Here is a 21,257-nt window from a genome sequence, read left to right as displayed (position 1 = left end):
CACACAACCGGTGCCTTCTGCTGCAGGAGTGACTCACTCCCCAGGCATCAATCTGAACTCTGACAGGCCGGAAATCCGGCATCAGAGGGAGCAGCTCGTTCACTGGGGGGGGGGGGGGATGGCCACCAGGAGGAATCTCTCCCCCCGCCCCCCCCCCGCCCGTCACTGAGGCGCAGGGCCGGAGCAGGTCCTCCTGCTGTCCGCCTGCCTCTGCCCTGCACACGGGCCGCTGGCAGGGAGGGGTGGATGAGGGAGAAGGGGGGGTTAGTGCCCCCACAGAGCTGCTCCCTCGGAGGGTGTGGCCGGGCAGGTGAGAGACCGAGTGGGCCGAAAGAGCTCTCTGGAGGGGGGAGGGGCCACGCTTGCCTCAGATCCCAGGGCTCCTTCAGGGGCCTGCCCCCCCCCCCGCCGTCCCCCTTGGCTTCCCACAGCCCCACCTAACCAGGCAGGTGGCCTTCTTGCTGCTGGGTGCTCTTTTGAAGAAGCGTTTCCCCCTAGAAGAGGGGCCGAACCCCACCACCGGCAGGGAAGAGTCCGCTGGTGGGCAATGCAGTGCGGGCAAGTTCAGGATGGCGCAGCAGAAGCTGTTCGGAGCAGAATCCTGGCGGGGGGGGGGGTGTCTTCGGCTGATGCTCCAGGCATCCCTCCCTCCCCCCGTTTCCAGAGGGACGAAAGAAAGCAGCAGCACTGTGTGTGGGGGGGGGGGCATGGGAGGGCCCGAAGGGGCTCTTCAACCAAAAGGCTCCTTTTCAGCACCCACCCCCCCTTCTATCAATTTCTGTTGAGAAGTTTTCTCTACCACTGACTGTGTGGATACTCGCCCTCCCTTCACGCAGGTCGCGCGACTCTGTTCTGTCAGTGCCTGGAGACCGTCACCTGCCCCCCCTTTTCCCTCAAGGCCAAGACTTTCCCGCTCCTTCCGCCTTCCTTCCTAAGACAACCCCCTCCCCTCCCCCTCCGCTTCCAAGTTGGCCAGAGTTCCTCTTAAATGTCGGGGTCTCCTTGATGCCAGGATTTGTTGGCTGGGAATGCACAGGGCTGTGCTGCCAACGGGGGTGGGGGCATGACTGGACTTCTCCCCTGGGCGTCCTAAAGGCGTGGGGTTCAAAGCCGCCCTTCAGCTGGACACGGGTTCAGTCCCCGCGACCTTCAACCACCTTGTCCTCCGGCTTCCGAGCCCCCAGTTGGGCAGGACTTTCCCTGTATGGTCGGGCAGCGCCTCCTCATGCCAACTGCCCACGTGGCATTTCCTTCCCAGACCGCGAGTGGCTCTTTCACCTCCAGCGCTGCAGAGAGAGACCCTCCCTCCCTCCCTCGAAAGGCGCATCCGACCCGCCTTTTGTCCTGGCAGGTAGACAGGCGCCTGGCAGGGGTTGACGTTGCTCCAAGTAGAAGAAGCCGGATTCATAAGAAAGGAACCCCCCCCCCCAGTCCCCACCCTGGTAAGTAACTGAGGGGGAGAAGTGTGGAGAGCGCCGGGGAGGACGGGACGGGTTGTCTTGAGCACAGTCTGGGGACGGCTAGCCCCCTCCATCGTAGCTCCAGGAGAGGAGGGGGGCAAATGCAGAAGACGGCGCAGCTTCCTTCGCCCCCCAAGGACACGGGGAGGGGAGCGGCCAGGGCTGCGGGGGAAGGGGAGGGGGGGTCACCCTCTCCTGAAACCTCGCAAAGGCCTCCCTGCATGGATCCAAAGGGGGCCACGCCGGAGAGGGCAGGAAGAAGATGCGGAGCGGCGCCCGGGTGGGCCGGGGTGGGTGTTAGGCGCCTCAAGGCGGTGGGCTCTGCTTGGGCGCCGGCCAAAAGCGCGCCGAGGACTGCTGTGCTGCGCCGAGATAAAAGACCCACCGCGCCGACTGGGACCCCAAATTGCGCGCAGCCCCGGAGGCCTCCCGATACCGCGCTTGGCACGCGGAACACGGAGTGCACGCAGAGGTATCTCGGCGCGCGCGCCCCCAGTTCCGCCCCGCCCGCGCGTGGCCGCCGATGATCCGACCGACCGCCCCCCGCCCCTCAATTCCCGCCGGGGCCGCCGTCAGCCGGAGAGGTTCGCAGAGAAACCCGTGCTCCGTTTCTTGGCTCGGGCACCGGGGAAGCCCCCGGGGAGAGATTCCTGGAGGGGTTCCCGGGCATGCGCCCCTCCCACCTTCCCTCCGAGTGCCTCATTCATTCACCAAATCTACGCCTCGCCTCTCCCGCGGCTTTCTCCTTCTCTATTGCTCCCGTTCCAGCCCTTCATTCATCCATTCCGCTCTCATTCATTCAGCCGCGGGCAGCCATTCACTCGTCCACTCCGGAGGCTGATTTCCATTTCGCGCAGGCGCGGAACTCCCCTCCAATCCAGCTCGAATTTTATGAATGAACATTGACGTCAATAGAGCCCCCCACGTGGGCCGGGCTGGGAGTACAAAAGCAGCCGCCCAGCCCCGCCGCTGTCCAAGGTGCTGAGAGGCTGCCCGGCGGAGAGCGACGCCCGAGGGAGGCCGGCGGGCGAAGGACGGGCGGACCGGTGGAAGGGCGGAGTCCCCGGCGGCGCAGCGACCCCCGAGCCGAGAGCGCGGCTCCTCCCTGCCGGCCCGCAGAGAAACGGCGGTGAGCGCTGGCGGGTGGGCGGGAGACCCTTCTCCCAAAAAGAGGGGGAGGACGGCAGCCGCCCCCTCCCCGACCTCGCCCATCCTCCAGGGGAGCGGCGGGGTTTGCTGGGAGCGGGAAGGCGAGCGAGCCAGGCGAACTGGTGTGGCCGGAGAAAGCCGGGCGGCGGGGGCTCCCGGTCTTAGGGTTGCCTTGAAGGGGGGAGGGGAGAGCCCGGGCTGCGGGCGACGAAGCCCGATCGATCGCCGAGCCTTCGGGACGTGGGCACGGCCGGGGAAGGGAAAAACGTGCGTCACTCCGGGACCCAAGCGGGAGAGACCCAAATATATCGACCTGCAGAAGGTGCGGGGGAAGGGGGGTCGTTGCTGTCTTCTGGAAGGCGAAGGGGTCCCCCCCCAGAGGGTCTCCAGGGAGAACGGGGAGGCGTCGCTCGGGGTAAACACTGCGGAAACCGCCACGACGGCTTAGAAGGAATCTCGGCGCGGCTGAACGCGATCGGCGGGAAAGGGTCTGGGGCGCGGTCGAGAGTCCGAAGGCGATCCCCGGGGCGGACGGCCGAAAGGAAGCAGGACCCCGAGAGGGGGAGGGGGTGGAGGCTGCGCTTCCCCAGCACTCCCCGCCGGCAGGGGCGGTGGGTGGTTGGGGGCACTGCGGAGCAGTGCTGCTGCTGCTCTGCTGAAGGGAGGCCGCTCCTTCCATCCGCCACCCCCTCCTCTAGAGGACCATCTACATCAGTAACTGGGGAGGGGCGACTGCCTGGGCTGGGGATAATGGGGCCAAGGGGAGCGGGAGTGGCTCCTTCCAAGATCACGTAAAGGGGCAGAGACAGAAGCACCGAGGCACGTCGAATCAATCACGCGCGCACACACACACACACACCAGAACCAGGTGAGGCACAGGAGAAGCCCATTCTACGAAAGGGGGTTTCGTTCTATTGGGGGGGGGGCAAGAGGATTGGGCTGAGCGACTGGGACAGGTTGGGAAGAAGCAACAACCCCCTCCCCCCCTGCCAACCTGCTCTGGGGAGTGGGAGTGGGGGGGAGGTGTGAGTGCGGACTCTGGGTGGGGGTGGGCGCAGGGAAGAAGGCTGAGGCTCCCTGTAAGCTGCAGCTGTTCTGGGGTCGCCCTTGAATGGACCCTCGGAGGCCTCCTGCCCCAACCACGCACATGGGCAACCCTGCCAGGGTGCCCACGGGAGAGGGGGCGCTTTGGACAGAAGAGGCCCAGAGACGCTGCTGGTCAGCAGGCCCACACCCACCAGGAGACACCTTGTGACCCAGGTGTTGTGCAGGCGGCATCCCGCCTTGGTGCTGCAGCTGGCCAAAATTCCTCCAGCCGACCACGCCCAGCAACGTGTGTGTGTGTGTGTGTGTGTGTGTCTGTGTGTGTGTGTCGGCTCTGGAGGTCACACGATGCTCTTTTTTTGCTCCTGGGACACTCGGCCTCTGACTTCGCCCCCTTCTCTGTCTGTCTGTCTGTCTGTCGTCTCTTCCCTCCCCTCCCCTCCCCCCCACAGATCACCCAGTGGTGCACCACCATGCTGTGGCCGCAGCCTCTCCAACGAGGGACGCGCCTCCTCCTGCTCCTGCTGCTCCTCTGCCTCTCGCAGTGCCACCGCCCGCTGGCTGCCCCGCTTCCTCGTGGGTTGGAGGGCCAGTTGGGTGGAGCCCCAGGGGAGCCCAGCCAGGGGTGGGCGGCAGAGGCGGGCCCGGATGCTGGGGAGCTGAAGGGCGGCCGAGAAGAACTCTTCCAGGACGTGGATCCCAGGGCCCTGGCGGCCGTCCTCCTGCAAGCGCTCCAGGAAGCCCCCCAGGAGGCGCCCGCGGGCCCCGGGCCCCGGGCCAGCGAGGAGCGGGTCCAGAGTGAGGCCAGGAGCTCCGAGCTGCTGCAGCCGGACAGCCCCGAGGGTTGGCCGTCCGAGCAGGACGGAGACCGGCCGCCGCAGGTGGAGGAGGAGGCCGAGGACCAGCCGGAGTCCGCGCTGAAGGAGCGGCAGCGCTACACCCACAGGCGGGAGGGGGCCCGCCCCGACGGCACGCTCGCGGAGCTGGAGGCCTTCCAGCCGCTCAGGCTGAACGTCAAGCGCAGGGCGCCCCCCGCCCGCGAGCCCTGGACCGGAGCCCGGAAACTGAGGCAGCAGCAGCACCTGGAGCACCAGCTCCTGCAGCGCCGCTACGAGGAGCTGGCCGAGAGCCGGAGGCAGGCGGAGGAGGCCCGCCGCGCGGCTGCCGAGGAGGAACGCCTGGCCGACATGGCCTCCGACCTGCTCCTCCAGTACCTGCTGAAGGACGGCGAGGACGGCGAGGGGCCGCGGGAGGCCCAGGGGTCGTCCGAAGAGGAGGAGGAGGAGGAGGGAGGAGGCAGGGCAGCCTCCCTCCTCTTTGGGGACGGGGAAGACAACGTGGCCGAAGACAAGCGGTCCAACGAAACCCCGGAGGGGGAGGGGGAGGAGGAGGGGGAGGAGATTGACCCGAACACCATTGACCGCCTGATTGAGTTATCCAGCAAGCTGCACTTGCCCGCTGATGACGTCATTGATATCATTAACCACGTGGAGAAGAAGGAGGAGGGCGAGCCCAGCAACAAGGGGAAGGGGCTGGCGGCCCCGACCCACAGCAAACCCAAGAAGGCCCCTTCTCACCCCAGTGCCCGCCAAGAGGCCCGGCCCGCCCACCCCAAGGCCTTCCCGCCCTACCATCCCCTCCCCAAGCAAGAGGAGGCCGCCTGGAACGAAGTCCTGAAAGGGGACGAGTTCCCGCTGCCCAAGCGGCTACAGGCCAAGGACCGAAGCGCCAAGATCTCCAACCACATCGACCCCCGGACTTTCCAAACTCCCGCCTACCACCACTACCGCCCGCTGCCGGGGCCCCTGGTGCCGCGGGAGGGCTATTACGACATCCAAGCCCAGGATGACGACCTGGAGAACTACCTGGGGAGCTACCTGTTACTGAAGCACCCCAAAGTTTTCTAGTGAAGGTGGCGGAGGCCCCTTCTCCTCCTCCCGCCCCTTGACCTCCCCTCCCCCCCAAAAGAAACTTGGCCACTCGGTGTTTCTGACATAAATCTGGGTTCTTGCATGATTCAGGAGAGCCAAATCTCTCCCCCCCCAACACACCTGGGGAAAGGTCCCAGGATTCGGTGCCTGGGGGCAGCCAGCCATCCCCCCACCCCCACCCCGTTCATCCGATCCCTGACAGCCGCCCCCCTCCCCCTGACGGAAAAGGGAACTTCCTTTTCCCAGCACGTAGCCCAAAGAAGCCTCTCTGAGCAGCTTCCCACCCACTCTGTAGCCCCCCCCCCAGAGGAAGGAACTACAGCGAGAGCAGCACCGCAGCCGCTTCAGGTGGAAATGCATGGGGGGCTCCTTGGAAGACCCCTTCCACCCTCCGAGAAGCCCACATTTCATAGCGGGGAAGAAGCTGCAGGAAAGAATTAGGGGAGAGTCGGATGTGGCCACAAAGACCCCCCTCCCACATGATCCCTCTTCACCTCCCCCCCCCACGTGGAACGGAGCCTTGTCCAACTACAGTTGGCTCCAGACAGTGACCATGAGGGGTGGAGGGGGGCTGCATTCCATCTTCAAGGGACAAGGGGAGAGAGAGAGCAGCAGATGAGGTCAAGTCCTGGCCCACAGATTCCCACAGAGCGTAATATGATTGGACCTGGGTTTTGATGGACAACTTGCTACCCAGCACTCAGTGTCTCCCCCCCCCCCCAATTCAGCACCCAAAGCCCAATTGCCAGAGTCAGTCTGCAATTTTATTGGCAAGACCTTTTCGAAGTGGACTGCCAATTCCTCCTTCTAACGGCTGCAGGCCCACGTTTGCCCAGGCAGGACTGGAACCCACCACCCAACCACACACCAGAGTGGTTTCTTTGGTCTGCTTTTGGTCACAGCCTAATCCACGGGGAGAAGCGGCTTCCCGCCAGTCTCATGCCGCAGACTCACCGTGTTGTCCACAGGGACGTCCAAGCCGGGACCCCTCCCCCCACCCCTGAACCTTCCCAGGTGATGAGGGAGGGGGCCTCAGGTGCACACCCCTTCGTACTTTCTATCCTAACACACGTGGGCCTTCTGGCCAGTTAGAAGGGGAAGGGATCTGGAAAGGGGGCGGGACGGGGGGCCAGACCTATTTGTTTCCAAGTTGCTTGGGGGGCAGTCTTGCTTGAGGCCGAGCAAAGGGGGCCTGCGTGGCATCTGCTGATTCTGCCCTTGAACCTGCCCTCCCTCCCCCCACAAGTGGGAGGGCAGCTCAGCGGAGGGGCAGGAGACCCTTTCCCCTCCTGGCTGCCACTGGGGCAGAGATGCCCGGCTGGCCTGCCCAGCTCCTGGCTAGGCGGTCCCCCAAGCACCGCACTGGCATTCCGCACCCAGAGCCCCGGGACCCTCCAAGGGGTGGGGGAGGGTGGGGGGTGGGCTTCAGCATGTTTCCGTAGACCTCCTTGTGAACCTTCATGACCATCCCAAGCTGCCTGTTGGAGGGACCGACCCACGGGGGCTGAGAAAGGCTGCGGCCAAGGGGGCACTCTGCACGCGTGTAAGAATTTATCCACTGACATCAGTCCTAGACTGTGCAAGATCCTTCAATTTGTGGTGTCCAGTCCTGTACAAACAAGCAGAAGAAGTTGTCTTGATGTCTGGTCTACTTTGTTGTACTTGAAATAAAACACATTTGCCCTGTTGTAAATAGCATGTCGAATTACTAGTTTTGCTAAGAAATAAAAGCAACTATTTTATTATGAGTTACTCTCATTATTTGCAAATTGGTGGGCTACAGGCCGGATGGGCCTCTGCCCCCCAATGCAGGGCCCAGAAGACTTCAGAATTAGCCGAGGGAAGCGCTCGGTGTAGCCTCTGAGCATGTGCAGAGTGGTAAGTGCCAGCTCAGCCCCCCCCCCAATGGCTGCCGACTGCCCCTCAGGTCCCAGCAGGGCAGAGAAGGCGCCTTGGGGGCCCAGGACGCTCTGCGCTCTCCACAGCAGGAGCTCCTGCCTGCGGCCCCCACCTGGGAAGGCGAGAGAGGCCAGCCAGTGTCTGGGACGGGGCGTCCAGTTTGCCCAGCTGTCCACTTGGGAGCAAGTGGAGGCAGCTCTGCCAGTAAGGAAGGAGCCTGGTGAGGGGCTCAGTGGGGGGAGACCCTGGGGGGGGGGCCTTGCTGGGAGGGAGGGGCAGAGGGGGGCCATGGGGCTGGTCATGAGCCCAGTCCCCCTGCCCCCCCCCCCCGCTCAAAATGAGCACTAGAGGAAGGTTGGCATCCCAGAGGCCGGTACAGCTGCCCCTGGCCAGCTCAGGAGAGGCCCCCTGGGGACCAGCCTTTGGACCGCTGGGTGGGTCCTCCAGGGGCTTCTAGGTGCCCCCCCAGGTCTAGTCCAGAGGCTGCGTTCTGGGGGCCCTCTGTGAAACGACGTCCTTCTTTGGCAAAGAGAGCGGCGCTCCTGGAGGTCTTCAGCCTCCCTTAAGGGAGGGCTAGCCTGGACGCAGAGGTCCGGTTTTGTAATCAGGGTGGGGGATGGGTGCGAGGTTTCCAAGGGGTGGTGGGGTTTGTCTTCATATCCTGTTGAGCCAGCTGTGCCGGGTGTGGGGGGGGCAGTGTTTGAGTTGCAGAGAGAGGACGGACGTTATCGCAAGAAACTCCAAGACGCTCCCAGCAGCAACGGCCACGTCCATCTTCCCGCGTTGATTAGGGAGACTGGGGAGCGGCCAGTGGGCGGCTTCCAGTCCCACACAGCAGCCATCCAGATGAGAGAGGGCCGGAGGGGGGGCCCAAGGGGCCTGTCGGAAGGGGGGTACTCTCCTCGCCCACACGCCCCGGACGGACAAAGCAGGGGGCTGCCAGAGCTCCCCTGTTATCTCTGCGGTCTCAGAGGGACGAATCCCCCACTGGAGGGGGAGGAAGGGGCTCAGAGTGGCCGAGGGCGGGGGCTTCTCCCAGGCTCTGGCACCCCCCCACCTTCCCTGCAGCGCCACCCCTCCCGCTCCCCAGGGGGCCTGGCCGGACGTGAGAGGCTGCATGGCAGGAAGGGTCGAGTGGACGCTGGGCCCTCTGGAGTTCTGCTTGACCCCCGGCCCCCACCCCGCTTGGAAAGTCTGCGGGGCCAGCAGCATCAGGGGCACCCCGGCCACCCTCCGACCTCCCCACTGGCAGAGCAATAGCTGGGACACCCCACCCCCATGTTCCTCCCTCCCCCCCATCAAGAACGGAACCTGTCATAAAAACACCCCCAGGCCAGATTCTTGGAGACACGTTTTTATTCCAGAAAGCCCCCCCCCCCCGTTCCTTGTGCCGCCGGGGAGAAGCGCCAGGCAGAGGCAGAGAGACACAGCTCCCCCCCCCAAAAAAAACCCATCTGGAGAGCAGCCTTCGTCCTGGGGGGACCTTGGGGCCTCTCGACACGGCTCCCCGGGAAGGGGGCAGGGGGGCTCGGTCAGAGGGAGGCAGCAGGGGGAGGCTGCGGATCCGACCCGCTGAGTGGGGGGCTGCCCAGTCCAGCTGCCCACCTGCCCGGGCGCCTCTCTCCCAAAGAGGAGGAGGGGGTAGGCGGGGTTGGCGAGGGGAGATCCCGACGGGGGCCACGCTACGCCAGCCCCATCTCCTCCAAGACACTCCGAGGGGACTCGTCCTCCTGCAGGGGTAGAAGAAGGGGTCAAGCTCTGGACACTGAGAAACAAAACGCCCCCTCTTCCCCCCCTCCCCAGACACACCTCTGAGAAGCAACTCTGCACATGCTCGGCTGGCTGGCTGGACTTTCACGGTCTCAGAGGAGCCCACCGCCCATGGCTGCTCCGCCCCCCCATCCGCCATCCACTGCAGTCGAGTCGCCCACACGGACGGACGGCAGGAGGAAGGGGGAGAGCGAGCGAGCGAGTAGGGCCTGCCTGGGGTGACTCACAGCATGCAGCAGCCAAGGAGCTTTGGGGGGGGGCTCTTCCTCCACCCCCCCAGCCACAGACCGCCCCCTCCCCACGTGGCCCCTACCTCCTGCAAGAGGTCAGCCTGTTCGATGGCCTTCAGCACGCTCTTCTTGGAGGTGTCCTGCACCTCGCCCCCCATCAGGAACTCGTCCAGGATGAAGTAGGCTTTCTCGAAGTTGAAGATGATGTCCAGCTCACACACCTGGGGGGGGGGGGCAGAAGGCGGGGTAGTGGGGCTTTGCTCATGACTGGTAGAGAAACGTAAGCCCCCCCGGCTGCCAGCCCAATGTCAGCAAGGTGAGGGGCAGCACAGGGGCCGGGTCAGCCGCAGAAACCCCCAGGACTCACACTGCCGAAATATTTGTCCAGGAGCTCCACATATCGATGGATGAGTTCCAGGGTCAGCAGCTCATTGTCCTGACCCTCGATGGCACAGCAGAAGTACAAGCTGGCATACCTGGGCCGGAGGAGGGGGCTGTGAGTCGTCCGTCTGATCCTGACCAGCAGGAGCCTCTCAGGCCCTTCAAGGGCCCCCACCCCCTCCTCACCAGAGAAGCTGCCCTGCTGCCCTCAGACCCCCCCACCCCCAAAAGGAGGGCAGTGGGAGATGCCCCTGGCCTTCCCCCCTTCTCACCTGCCCTCCCTCACAGGGCCTCCCCTGCCCCCCCCACCGCGGGAGGGAGGCGGGCTGACCTCTTGTAGACCACCTTCAGGTCCCTCCACTCCAGGAAGCTGCACATCTTGGGCTTCCGGCCCAGCACCGCCTGCATCAGTTCGCGCACCGCCTTCTTCTTCTCCTTCTCCGACGTGGCCAGGTACCACTTCTGCAGGCGCAGCTTCCCTTGGCGGCTGAACAGCAGCATGAAGCGCATCTGCGCGGCACACCGGGGGTGGTGGTCAGCGGGGCCCCTCCCCCAAGGCCCAACGTCCACCGGAGCGGGGGCAGGGGGGGCAGGAAGCGCGCGAGGGTGGGCGGGGGGTGGGGTGGGGCGAAAGTCAGCGGCCTCCCCCTCCCCCAACGTCCACCGGAGCGGGGGAGGGGAGCGGGGCCCTAAGAGCGCGCGAGGCTTTGTGTGTGTGTGTGCGTGTGTGCGCGCAGCCCAGAGAGGCCCCCAAGAGCCCCCCCGCCCAGGCGCGGATCCCGGGCCCCCTCCCCCCCCCGCGGCCTCTCTCCCGCCCCCCTTCTCACCATGGCGGCGGCGGCGGCGGCGGGGGGCAAGCGTCCCAGGCGGGCCCGGCAGCCGCTTCCTCTCCGCCCTAACCTGCCCAGGTGCCTCGGCCCGCGCATGCTCGTGGCGCGCACTTCCGGGCCCGGGCGGTTGCCGGGAGACGCGGGAGACGCCCAGCCGTGACGTCAATCGGAGGAGCCCCGCCCCCGCCCGGCGCCGCCCTCCCGTTTCCCGCCCCGTCGGTCGCAAGGGTCGCAAAGGAGGCGAGTCGGTGGCGGCGTTTTTCCTTTATGTACAAAAATAAGACGAAACATCTGCAGGTGCGCGCGCACATTAAGTCTCTCTCCTCAGTCCCAAAGTGCTGCGGTCCAGGTGTGTGGCGGGGGGGGCGCCTCTTCCCCTCTCTCCCCCCCCACCGCCTCCCGCGTGCAGTCCAGTCGTGCCCGGGGAAGGCTGGCCGGAGGGCCGTCGTCCGGACCGGCAGAGCTCTCTTCCTGCCCCCGCCTCGGGCCCGGTTCCCGCTCGGGCCCCTCCATGCCGGGAGTGGGGGAGCAGGCGAGGGAGGGGGCGGGCGGGGGGCCCCCGGCAGGATCCTCGACGAAGAAGAAGAAGAGACCGGTGGGGGATCATATCCCTGGGTGGCCGGAGGGGGTCTCAGGGCTCCATCACCTGCCCCATGAAGAGGACGGTGCCTGCGGGGGGGAAGAGAGATGGTGCTAGCAGTGGGGGGCGGTGGACGGCCCTCTCCCCCTCTTCTCCAGCTGGCTTTGTCCGGTTCCACCTCTGGGCCACCCAAAAGAGGCCCAATCCCGTCTCTAAGCTGCCCCCCCCCCAGAACAGACCCAGCCGGGCCGGCCGCCTCCAGATACTTTTGGAAAACTCCCACGGCTGCTGGGCTGAACCGAAGCGTTTCTCAACACCCCCCCCCCCCCCGGGGCAGAAGCCCCTTGGGAGCAGCCTGCAAAGCCTTTGGCAGGAGAAAGCCTTCCGCCTTCTCCGGTCCTGTCAGGCAAATAACGTCGGCTGGCAGGACCACGGGGAAGGGCCTTCTCTGTGGAGGCCCCTGTCCCCTGGAATTGGCTGCCCCCCCTCAGATCTGCACAGCCCCCACCCTCGTGGCCTTTCGAAAGGCCCTAAGAGGACAAACCCACAATTCCACACACTGGATGTAAATACCAGGTGGCTTGGCAATGAGAGTCAACAGCGTGGTTGACAAATTATCTCTTCTGTATAACAAATAAATATTTGTATGCAGTGAAAGGAAATATTGGTGATAAGCAAACATCTTCATTCGTCTGTTTATCTTGGATTCTTTCTTTCTTTCTTTTTCTTTCTTTCTTTCTTTCTTTCTTTCTTTCTTTCTTTCTTTCTTTCTATGTTCTGTTTATTTTATTTTTTCTGTTTTTATACCTAGAAACTTTAAGTAAAGATACTTTTATTTAAAGAAAAGAATGCCTGGAGCGAGTGCGCTCTGCCTCTTTACACTGGGGGGGGGGGGGGGGTTATGGTGTTTTCCACTGTTGTCTGCCACCCTGGGTCCCCTCGGGGAAGGGCCCCCCATGGGCACGGGTGCCTGCCTGTCCCCGGTGGGCCTTACCGGTTGGGTTGTGCCGCACCACGAAGAGGAAGGGCCGGTCCAGCACGATCTCCAGGGGGGCCATCCGGGAGTAGACAACGGCAGCTGCGAGGGAGGGAGGGAGGGGGCTCATTCAACAGCCTGACCTTTGACCCATTGAGGGGGGGTGTTGTCTGTGGGCCCACCTGTGGCGGAAGAGGCCCTGGTGCCACTCTCGTTCACCTCCAGCTTCACCTTCTGCAGCGCCTGGGACACGAACAGGTCATCCCGCACTGCAAGGAGAGGGTGGGTCAGTTGGGGTGCCCCCCCAGGCCTCTGCAGGGGCAGCCCCACCTCTCCCTCACGCAGGTCCAGTGGCCAGCTAAGCCACAGCCTGCCTGCTTCGGCCAGGAGGGCTGGTGGGGGGGGCAGGTCAGAGCTGATGGGCTCCAGGGAAAGCACTCTGCGCACTCCCAGAGGCCCCCTCCTCCTCCTGGGCTTGGGCCGTAGCCCCGCCAGGCTCCCTGCAGCCACCCAGCCAGCCAAGGGGAGACCCCAATCTGACCTGAGAGGCGGCTGAAGTTGGCCTTCTCACAGTCAAACATGTCCGTCATGCCCAGGGCCTCCAGGGGGCCGCGGAGGTCAACTTCACTCTCCAGAGAAAACCTGCAGAGAAGGGAAGGTCAGCGAGTGGCCGGAGGGAGGGCCAGGCAGGGGTCAGCGGCTTGAGCCAGTCACGAGCGAGACCTACTTGGGCAAGACGAGGAGGCGGGTCACGGCCGACATGTGGCCCTTCCACGTGGCGATCAGGCGGGAGTCGGTGGCCGCAGCCAGGGCTGAGAGGGGGGCGTCCCGCTGGAAGGGGCTGGCAATGAGCATGCTCAGCCCCCCCCCCTGGTAGGGCAGCTCGATGACATCGTAGTCCCCCATCTCCGGGAGGGAGAATTCGCCTGGAAGAGAAGGAGGGGGGTGGGGCGCAGGCTCAGGGAAACTTCCCGAGAAATAAACCAGAGTCCAGTCCTGGTCTTTCTCCCAAGGTCCAGTTTGTTATCAGAGCCCTGTCGGCAGCCGGTACTAAGGTCCCTACAGTCCCGTTCTCCCCCCCCCCAGGGTAAGGTTCACCCCCCCAACCGCCCCACGGCTGACGAATGTTCTGCAGTGAAGGTAACAAATGAGAGTGACTGATTTTTAACCTTAAAGTTGGATTTGGGGTTATTTCTATTGTTTTTTTCTATGTGTTGTAAGCCGCCTGGAGTCTTTGGAGAGGGGCGGCATATAAGTCCAATAAATAAACAAACAAACAAGATCATCACGTGGACCAGTCAGGTTGCCTGCCAAGTCCACGGACCTCCTTCACAATTCTGGCTGGTGATGAACAAAGGATGACCTTGGACTTTCAAGAAAGAACTAGTGGTGGCTAGTAACTCTTCCTCTCATGTAACCACCCCTCCCAATTCCCAAGGTTCTGCTCAGTGATGGGCTGCAATTTTTTTTACTAAAACACTGTGGGTGTGGCTTATTTTGTGGGTGTGGCTTGCCTGCCAAGTGACCAGGTGGGAGTGGCTTAAGAACATAACATAAGAAGAGTCCTGCTGAATTGGGCCAAAAGCCCCTCGAGTCTAGCATTCTGTGTCGCACAGTGCCCCCCCAACACATGGGACACAAGGGAACCCTGCCTGTCTCAACCCATCCGTGTCAATCACCACCTATGATACACTTGGCATCCCTGAATCTGTCTCATCCTGCCTTGAAGCTCTCCAGGCTGACAGCTGTCACGACCTCTTCTGGAAGGGAATCCCATCAACCAAGGACCCTCTGGGGGAAGAAATATTTCCCTTGATTTGTCCTCACTTTCTCACCTGTGAGCTTTAGGGAGGGGCCCCTCCTGGTATTGTGTGAGAGAGAATATTTTTCTCCATACACCTTTTCTATCCCATGCGTGATTTTATACACAATCATGTGACCGGGGGACGGTTTAAAGGTCATGTCACTGGCTTAAAGGTGATCAACCTGACCTCCCCCGTGTCGAGGGTCAAGGTTAGGGTGCCCGGCCCCTTGTCTCCCTCTCTATTTACTATGACTGAACATCCAAAAGATACTCTTTAATTCTGTTTATATATGCCATATGTGTACACACACACACACACACACACACACACACACACACATATACGAGTCTGCGGAGAGGGGCGGCATACAAATCTAATTATTATTATTATTATTATTATTATTATTATTATTATTATTATTAATAATAATAATAATAATAATAATAATAATAATAATAATATCCAACCTCATTTACTGCAATAGGAAAAACATCCCCAGAGCCCAGAAGGGGGAAAAAGAAAAAAAGGCCAAAATTTTACTACCGGTTCTACGTACCTGGCGGTAAGAGCCCATCACTAGTGTTCTGTTCTAATTCTGTCAGGCCAAAGTCTCAGGGGTCAAACGAAGGCTCCGGCCCCTGGCCCGCCCCCTTCCCCTCCTCACCGTAGTGGAACTCGGCCGTCTGCTCCATCATGGGCACCGTGACGGTGCTGCCGTCCAGCTTGTGGAAGATGCGCCGGCGAGTGGCCGAGGCCGGGAACGGGAGCTGCCAGAGGCCCTTGAAGTGGACGGCGTTGACCAGCACCAGGCGCGCCAGGGCCCCCAGGGAGCCCTCTGGCAGGAAGCCCCGGATCATCCCTGGGGGAGGCAGCCGAGGCGGTCAAGGGAGGGGTCCGGGCTTAGAGGCCGGAATCAAGCTTTCCCCCCCCCGACCCGGGGTTCCCAGCCGGGGCAGAGTCTGCCTGCATCCCCCGCCCCCGTCCCCGGCTCACCGTTGGTGTGCTGCTCCACCCAGGCATTGATCACGTCCCGTGCCTGCGCGGCCTCCGAGAAGTCCACCTGCTTGACCCTCTGCTGGAAAAGCCGTTGGAAGCGCTGCATGAAGGTGGGCAGCAGGGGCAGGTCGCGCTGCACGAAGAGGGCATCCGCCGTCAGCACCGCGTCTCTGCCCCAGGGGCCGCACAGCCTCTTCTGCAGCAGCCGGAGGGCTCGCGGGACGCCCCGTTCTGCGTGGGGGGGGGAGGAAGAGGGGGTTCAGCGCCAGACCCCCTCCTGCCCCCCCACTACCACCACCACCAGGGAGGAGGGGCAGCTGCTTCCTCCCCAGACACACGGGGGGGGGTTCGCCTCTTCAGGCAAGCCCCACGAGCATCATGTCCCTGGGGGAGAGGCGCCCGACTAGGCTGCACGGGACCGCCCCTTCCTCACAGAGCGGGCAGAGGAGCCAGCTAGGTGCCGGCCTGCAGACCCCTTCCTCCCTCACCTCTCAGGCCGAACCCCATGGCGCCCTTGATCTGGGCCCGGGTGTCCCCGCCGGACGCCAGCTGCAGCATAGCCACCACCGAAGCCGCGCCGTGCGGAGAGAAGGCCACGTTCTGGTCCCGGGCGCCCTTGGACACTTCCCGGAACACCCGCATCCCGAAGTCCGCCGAGAGCGCCGCCACCTGGGACGCTGGGCGGGCAGAAGGGGGCTGCGCGGCGTGCGAGAGGGCCAGGCAGGCCACGGACAGCAGCGGCCACAGCTCCATCCTGCCCGGAGAGAAAGAGGGTGAGCCGGCGCGCTTGCGTGAGGCGCCTGCCTCTTATCCCAGGTCGGAAGAGGATCGCCGAGACCCGCCCCGGTCCCGTCCTCTCAGCCCGGCGCCTTCCGGTGGCTTACGCGGTTCCTTGCCGGCTCCTGGACTCGGTGCCGGTGCGCCCTCGCCGTCCCGCGCTGGGCTTTATATGCGCCGCGGTGCCCGCCTGCCAGGAAGCCGGGATGAAGTCAGCGGCGGGCACCGCCCCTCCTCCGCCCCCGCCGGGCTAAACGCCGGGCGAGCAGCCGCCCCCTCCGGGATTCTGGCGCTGGGCCCCGCACGCGGCCAGGACGGAGGGCGAGCGAGGCCGCCGCCCCCGGGGAATTGCCGGAAGGGGCGCCTCGGTGGGAGCAGCGCTCTGCAGCCTTCTCCCGAGGGGAGGAAGCGGCCGGAGTCTGCGCGGCATTGGGGCAGGCGGTGGCGGCCCGGGAGGGGTCCTGAGCCAGCGGGGCGCTGCAGCTGCCGGGACGGCCGGGGCGATCCTGAGCTGCGCCGACCGGAATGTAGCGGGAGGGTCCGCTTCCAGTTGCCCCGAGCCAGGAAGGCCGGGAAGAGCTGCGACGGGCGCAGAGATTGGCAGGCGCTTGAAAGGAAATCTTGGAAGGCAAGAAGGCAGCGGGCAAGACAGCCCGGGGTGGACTAGATGACCTCAAGGCAGGGTCCTTCTCCACCGTTTTGGAAAGAGCCTTCCCTGGAGCAGGGCCCGAACTTGGGTTGGTCCGGGTGGGTGTCCAAGGGCCCGTTCTGGGGCTCCATCCCTGGGCTGGAGCTGGAGCTGAAGATCCCTCCCCCCGCCTGGCGGTTTCCTCCCGGGCCCCGGATTCAGCGGAAGGATGGCGGCTGCCCCTCCCCGCCTGTTTTGCAATCTCCATGGGGCACATTTCAGCCCCTGCCGTCTAGGGATGATGCAGCCTGAAGTGGCCGCTGCTGCGGGGGCGGATCCCCCCCCCCCCGCTGGGCCCGGATGAACCCATTCTCCTCTGGGCCACACCGCGTCATCGCTCCTGGAATCTCCCAAACACGGGGGCGGGAGGGGAGCGCGGGGCAGGAAGGGGGGAGGCCCCGCTGGCCCAGGCAAGGAAGGGTCAAGGAAAGGGCGGCCAGCACTCCCGTGCCCTCCGCATGGCTAGCACCCCTGGGGCCGCGGTGGTGGGCAAGGAGGGGAAGAACAGCCCATGCCGGGCGGTCAGTTCACTGCTCCTTTGAGTGCGTGGAGGGGAGTGACCAGGCAGTGGACATTCCAGGCTAAGTGGTCACCAGTCCCAGCTCACAGTGAGCCACCCGGGTTCTCAGGCCCATCTGCAGCTGCAACAGCCGCAGGGCAGGCGGCAATGGGGGGTGGGGGTGGATGGGGGTCGCCCCCCCACTGCTTCTCCCCCTAGACAAAGAGGGAACAGTTGCCGTGAGCCCCCCCCCAGCACTGGGACACCCCTTGGCCCGCCCCTCCCCCCACTCCCCATATCAACATCCATACATACCAAATATGGCATAGCATCTTCTCAGGTATTGACATTCATTTATACATTATTATCAAATAAACAAACATATATCACCATCAAGTTGCTTGTCTGTTGCCCCCATGTCGTGTCGTATTGTATTGTATCATATCTTTCTTTCTTTCTCCTGCTCTTTCTCAACTTCCCTCTCCTCTATCTTCTCTTCTCTTCTTTCATTGGTATATTTTATTCCTATACCTTTATTCCTATGTCTCTTCTATTCTTTCTCTTATATATTTTGCTATGAGTATATCCTCTATAATCTTCAATGCATTGGACAAAATAAATAAATAAATAAATAAATACAATAATAAATAAACTTCTCATCACCTCTCTCGTCTCCCCCTGCTACCTCCTCCCCCCCAGAGTATATCCGTTCATATACATTTCTTGAGTAACATTCGAGCAGCACATCTCACTAAATCCATAATTTATAGTACTTATAATATCCGTAACTCTGTTCTGTGTTAAAATTTCTATACAACTAATTATTCTAGGTATATTTTTATGCTAATGTAATGCTACCTACATGCATTAAATAATTTTGTCCCCTAGGTCTCTTTAACTTATCACCTTCCTTCCATTTTAACTAGTGTTAATTAACTTCTACCCATATTCATTTATTAATTGGATTTCTATGACTCCTATCCAATCATAAAATTTCCCCCAAATACTATAATATTCTGAATCCTCCTTATATTTAATCATCATTGTTAATCTATTCATCTATCCAATCCAATATCTTCCTAAATTTATTTATTCATTGATTGATTGATTGATTGATTGATTGATTGAATTTATATGCCACCCCTCTCCGTGGACTCGGGGTAAATTAAAACATTTTAGTAAAAAATACAATAAATAAAACATTCTAGGCCATTTAATAGGATAATAACTTTAAAAAATTTCTTAAAACTAAACATTTAAAATAAAAAGTCACACACATACTATCACACCAGATACATTCACTGGGCAGATTGCCAGTTACTCCCCCCCTTCCAATTCTGTGCAAATTATCTAGGCCCCCAACAGTCGGGTTTCAGGCCCGGCTACAGCATGGGAACTGCTTTGGTTGCGCTGATGGATGATCTCTGGCGGGCCTGGGACAGGCGTTTATCCTCTGTCCTGATGCTTGTTGACCTCTCAGTGGCTTTCGATACCATCGACCATGGTATCCTTCTGCGCCGGCTGGAGGGGTTGGGAGTGGGAGGCAGTCGGTGTTAGTGGGGGGTCAGAGGTCGATCTCTAGGCTTCTCCCTTGTGGGGTGCCTCAGGGGTCGGTCCTCTCCCCCCTACTATTTAACATCTACATGAAACCGCTGGGTGAGATCATCCAAGGGCATGGGTTGAGGTATCATCATGCCCAGACTGTCCACTGTTGACCTCACTGGATCCCTAAGAGGTCAGCAAGGGGCGTGCATAAGTGCACCAGCGTGCCTTCCATCCCCTGTCCTAAGGTTTCTCTTATATAAATGTTGTTATATCTGTTCTCGTAGATTTTCATTGTTATATCTCTTTATGCCAGCAATATCCATTTGACAAAATAAATAAAATAAGATAAATAATAACTATCTTCTTTAATTGTTGTACATGTTGCTGTTAGCAGGAGGGCCTGGCCTTCTGAGCTCTTCTTAGCCCCCCCAGCCCCCCCCCCCTGTGAAGACTGACCCCCCCCCCCCTGCCTCAGCTGCCTTTCTTCTGCTCACGACCGCCTCTTCACTCCAAATGGGGGTCCTTGGAGATTTAGGGGGACCAACGGGAAGGAGGCCTCCTACTTGCCCCCCTATCCAAACAAGTGGAAGATCTGCTGCCCCCCACACACACACCAAGGCCCCATCTGTGCAGCTGCCTGACTGATGCAGAGACCTCCAGTTGCACAAGTGTCCAGTGGGAGAATCCTTCCCCATTGGGGCCGCTTTGTGGCCTTTGTTACCAGGTGAATGGCCCCCGAGAAGGTCCTGCTTTGCAGGGCCCTCCAACTGGGGCCAGGCCAGTGCTGGCAGGTGGGTGTTTACAACTGCTGCCACCTCCACTTGCAGAATTTGGCCCTTGAGCCCCTCTTCCCACACCCACGCAACATTCGGAGAGGGGACAGAAGGCACGCTGGTGGCCTCTTAGGAATCGGGAGGGGCCAATGGTGGAGAGTCTGAGGGTGAAGTTTTGGGGGTCGGGTGAGGCTACTACAGAGTCCGGTAGTGAGTTCCAGGCATCAACTCCTCGGTTACTAAAGTCGTATTTCCTGCTGTATCTGTTGTGTGCTCATGCGTTGTTGTGGTTGAAGCTGAAGTTGTCATTGGCAGGACGGAGGTTGTAGCAGATGATTTTATGGGCTGTGTTTAGGTTGTGTCTAAGGCGACATAGTTCTAAGCTTTCTGACCCTAGGATTGTGAGCCTAGTTGCGAGTGGGGGGGCGGGGGGGCTCTTCTAGGAAAGTATCTGGAGGTTTTCCAGAGTGTTTATGTCCGAGATGTGGTGGGGGTTCCAGACAGATGAGCTGTATTGTAGGCTCGGATGAGTAGTGTGAGATGGCCGGAGCAGACGCTACGTAGGATCAGGTGAACAACTCTCGAAGCCTTTGGGGCGATGTTGCTGCAGACCCCTGCCAGGGAGCCCCATCCAGCAGAGGGAGGGGCCGGTGGGCAGCCTGTATCACCCACAAAGGCGCCTCCTCCGTCAGTCCTCCTGTCACTCACAGCCCATCAACATTCCCCCCCCCGTTTGCCTCCCCCCCAGCTGACCTCTCACCCCCCTCCTCGGCCCAGCCATCTGAGTAAGAGGCGTCCTCCCCCTGTTCCCCCCATTTGCAGCTGTAGGGCTGGGCCCCCAGACACCCCCTCAAGGCAGCCCCCTAGGGAGCCAGACTGCCCCTCCTTCCCAGCAGCCTCAGCTGGCCCACAGGGCGGGATCCTCGCACCAGGAGCTCAACGTGACTGGCGCCCTGAGGGAGGGGAGGGCACGAGTGAGTCATGCCTGCAGAGGGAGGGGCTGCTGCCCAGAAAGGCAACACGGAAGCAGCAGCACTGAGTCCGCCCACAGACCGGCTTCTGCTCCTGCCCGTCCTTGGGGGGCCCGGGGGGGGCAGGGTGGAAGGTAGAGCTTCTCATAATAATAACAACAACAACAGAGCTGGGAGGGACCTCGGAGGTCTTCTAGTCCAACCCCCTGCTTAGGCAGGAGACCCTGCACCACTTCAGACAGGTGGTGATCCAACATCTGCTTAAAGACTTCCCGTGTTGGGGCAGCCAAATACCTCCGGAACCTCCTTCTACCGCACGAATCCCAGCGGCCGATTGGGTCCCACAGAGTTGGCCTTCTCCGGGTCCCTTCGACTAAACAATGTCGTTTGGTGGGGCCCAGGGGAAGAGCCTTCTCTGTGGTGGCCCCGGCCCTCTGGAATCAATTTCCCCCAGAGATTAGAATGCCCCCCCTCCTTGTCTTTCGCAAATTACTCAAGACCCACCTTTATCGCCAGGCATGGGGGAATTGAGATACCTCCCCCAGGCTTTTATATTTTATGTTTGGTGTGTATGTGCTGTATGGGGTTTTATATGTCTTTTCTCTTTTAATATTAGATTAGTTCCATTGTTATATTGTTTTTTATTATTGTTATGAGCCGCCCCGAGTCTTCAGAGAGGGGGGGCATGCAAATCTAATAAATAATAATAATAATAATAATAATAATAATAATAATAATAATAATAACAACAATTGTTCAAGTCTGTCAAGATCAGGGGTGGCCTGTTGCTCTGGGGGGCGGAGGGAACACAGTGGGGTAGTGAAAACGGAGCTCCACCCCAGAGCCCCCAATTTGCACTGAAAGAGGTTGAAATAAAATGCACAAGCTACACCCACAGTGTGGTAGTAAACATTTTGGTAGCCCTTCACTGCTTATATACCTATACCTATGTG

General features: G+C 61.1%; 3 protein-coding genes across 4 annotated transcripts; 1 reads left to right on the top strand and 2 right to left on the bottom strand.

Annotated features, from left to right (window-relative positions):
- Positions 1-1,414: 1,414 nt before the first annotated feature.
- On the top strand, positions 1,415-5,624 carry VGF (VGF nerve growth factor inducible). Of its 2 annotated transcripts, none has more exons than XM_070729637.1 (2): positions 1,415-1,442; positions 4,106-5,624. In XM_070729637.1, exon 2 carries the CDS (start codon positions 4,127-4,129, stop codon positions 5,558-5,560), a length of 1,434 nt encoding a protein of 477 aa, XP_070585738.1. In that variant the 5' UTR covers positions 1,415-1,442; positions 4,106-4,126; the 3' UTR covers positions 5,561-5,624. The 2 variants fall into 2 exon arrangements, with proteins under 2 accessions (XP_070585738.1, XP_070585737.1); XM_070729636.1 differs by lacking the exon at positions 1,415-1,442 and adding an exon at positions 2,464-2,589.
- A 3,197-nt stretch (positions 5,625-8,821) lies between these two features.
- On the bottom strand, positions 8,822-10,813 carry AP1S1 (adaptor related protein complex 1 subunit sigma 1). The gene is made up of 5 exons (XM_070729640.1): positions 10,692-10,813; positions 10,196-10,374; positions 9,851-9,959; positions 9,567-9,704; positions 8,822-9,213 (listed from the first exon to the last, which is right to left on the bottom strand). Exons 1-5 carry the CDS (start codon positions 10,788-10,790, stop codon positions 9,166-9,168), a joined length of 573 nt encoding a protein of 190 aa, XP_070585741.1. The 5' UTR covers positions 10,791-10,813; the 3' UTR covers positions 8,822-9,165.
- A 131-nt stretch (positions 10,814-10,944) lies between these two features.
- SERPINE1 (serpin family E member 1) lies at positions 10,945-16,038 on the bottom strand. Its single transcript, XM_070729638.1, has 9 exons — positions 15,936-16,038; positions 15,540-15,805; positions 15,049-15,282; positions 14,720-14,914; positions 12,978-13,176; positions 12,792-12,892; positions 12,433-12,519; positions 12,269-12,352; positions 10,945-11,363 (listed from the first exon to the last, which is right to left on the bottom strand). The coding sequence occupies exons 2-9, from the start codon at positions 15,802-15,804 to the stop codon at positions 11,326-11,328; spliced, it is 1,203 nt and encodes a 400-aa protein (XP_070585739.1). The 5' UTR covers position 15,805; positions 15,936-16,038; the 3' UTR covers positions 10,945-11,325.
- Positions 16,039-21,257: the final 5,219 nt, after the last annotated feature.

Source organism: Erythrolamprus reginae, chromosome Z (assembly GCF_031021105.1).
Source record: "Erythrolamprus reginae isolate rEryReg1 chromosome Z, rEryReg1.hap1, whole genome shotgun sequence".
In the NCBI taxonomy this organism is placed as follows: Eukaryota; Metazoa; Chordata; class Lepidosauria; order Squamata; family Dipsadidae; genus Erythrolamprus; species Erythrolamprus reginae.
The sequence above is the reverse complement of the archived record's forward strand: the minus strand, read 5'-3'. Positions and strand labels throughout refer to the sequence as shown.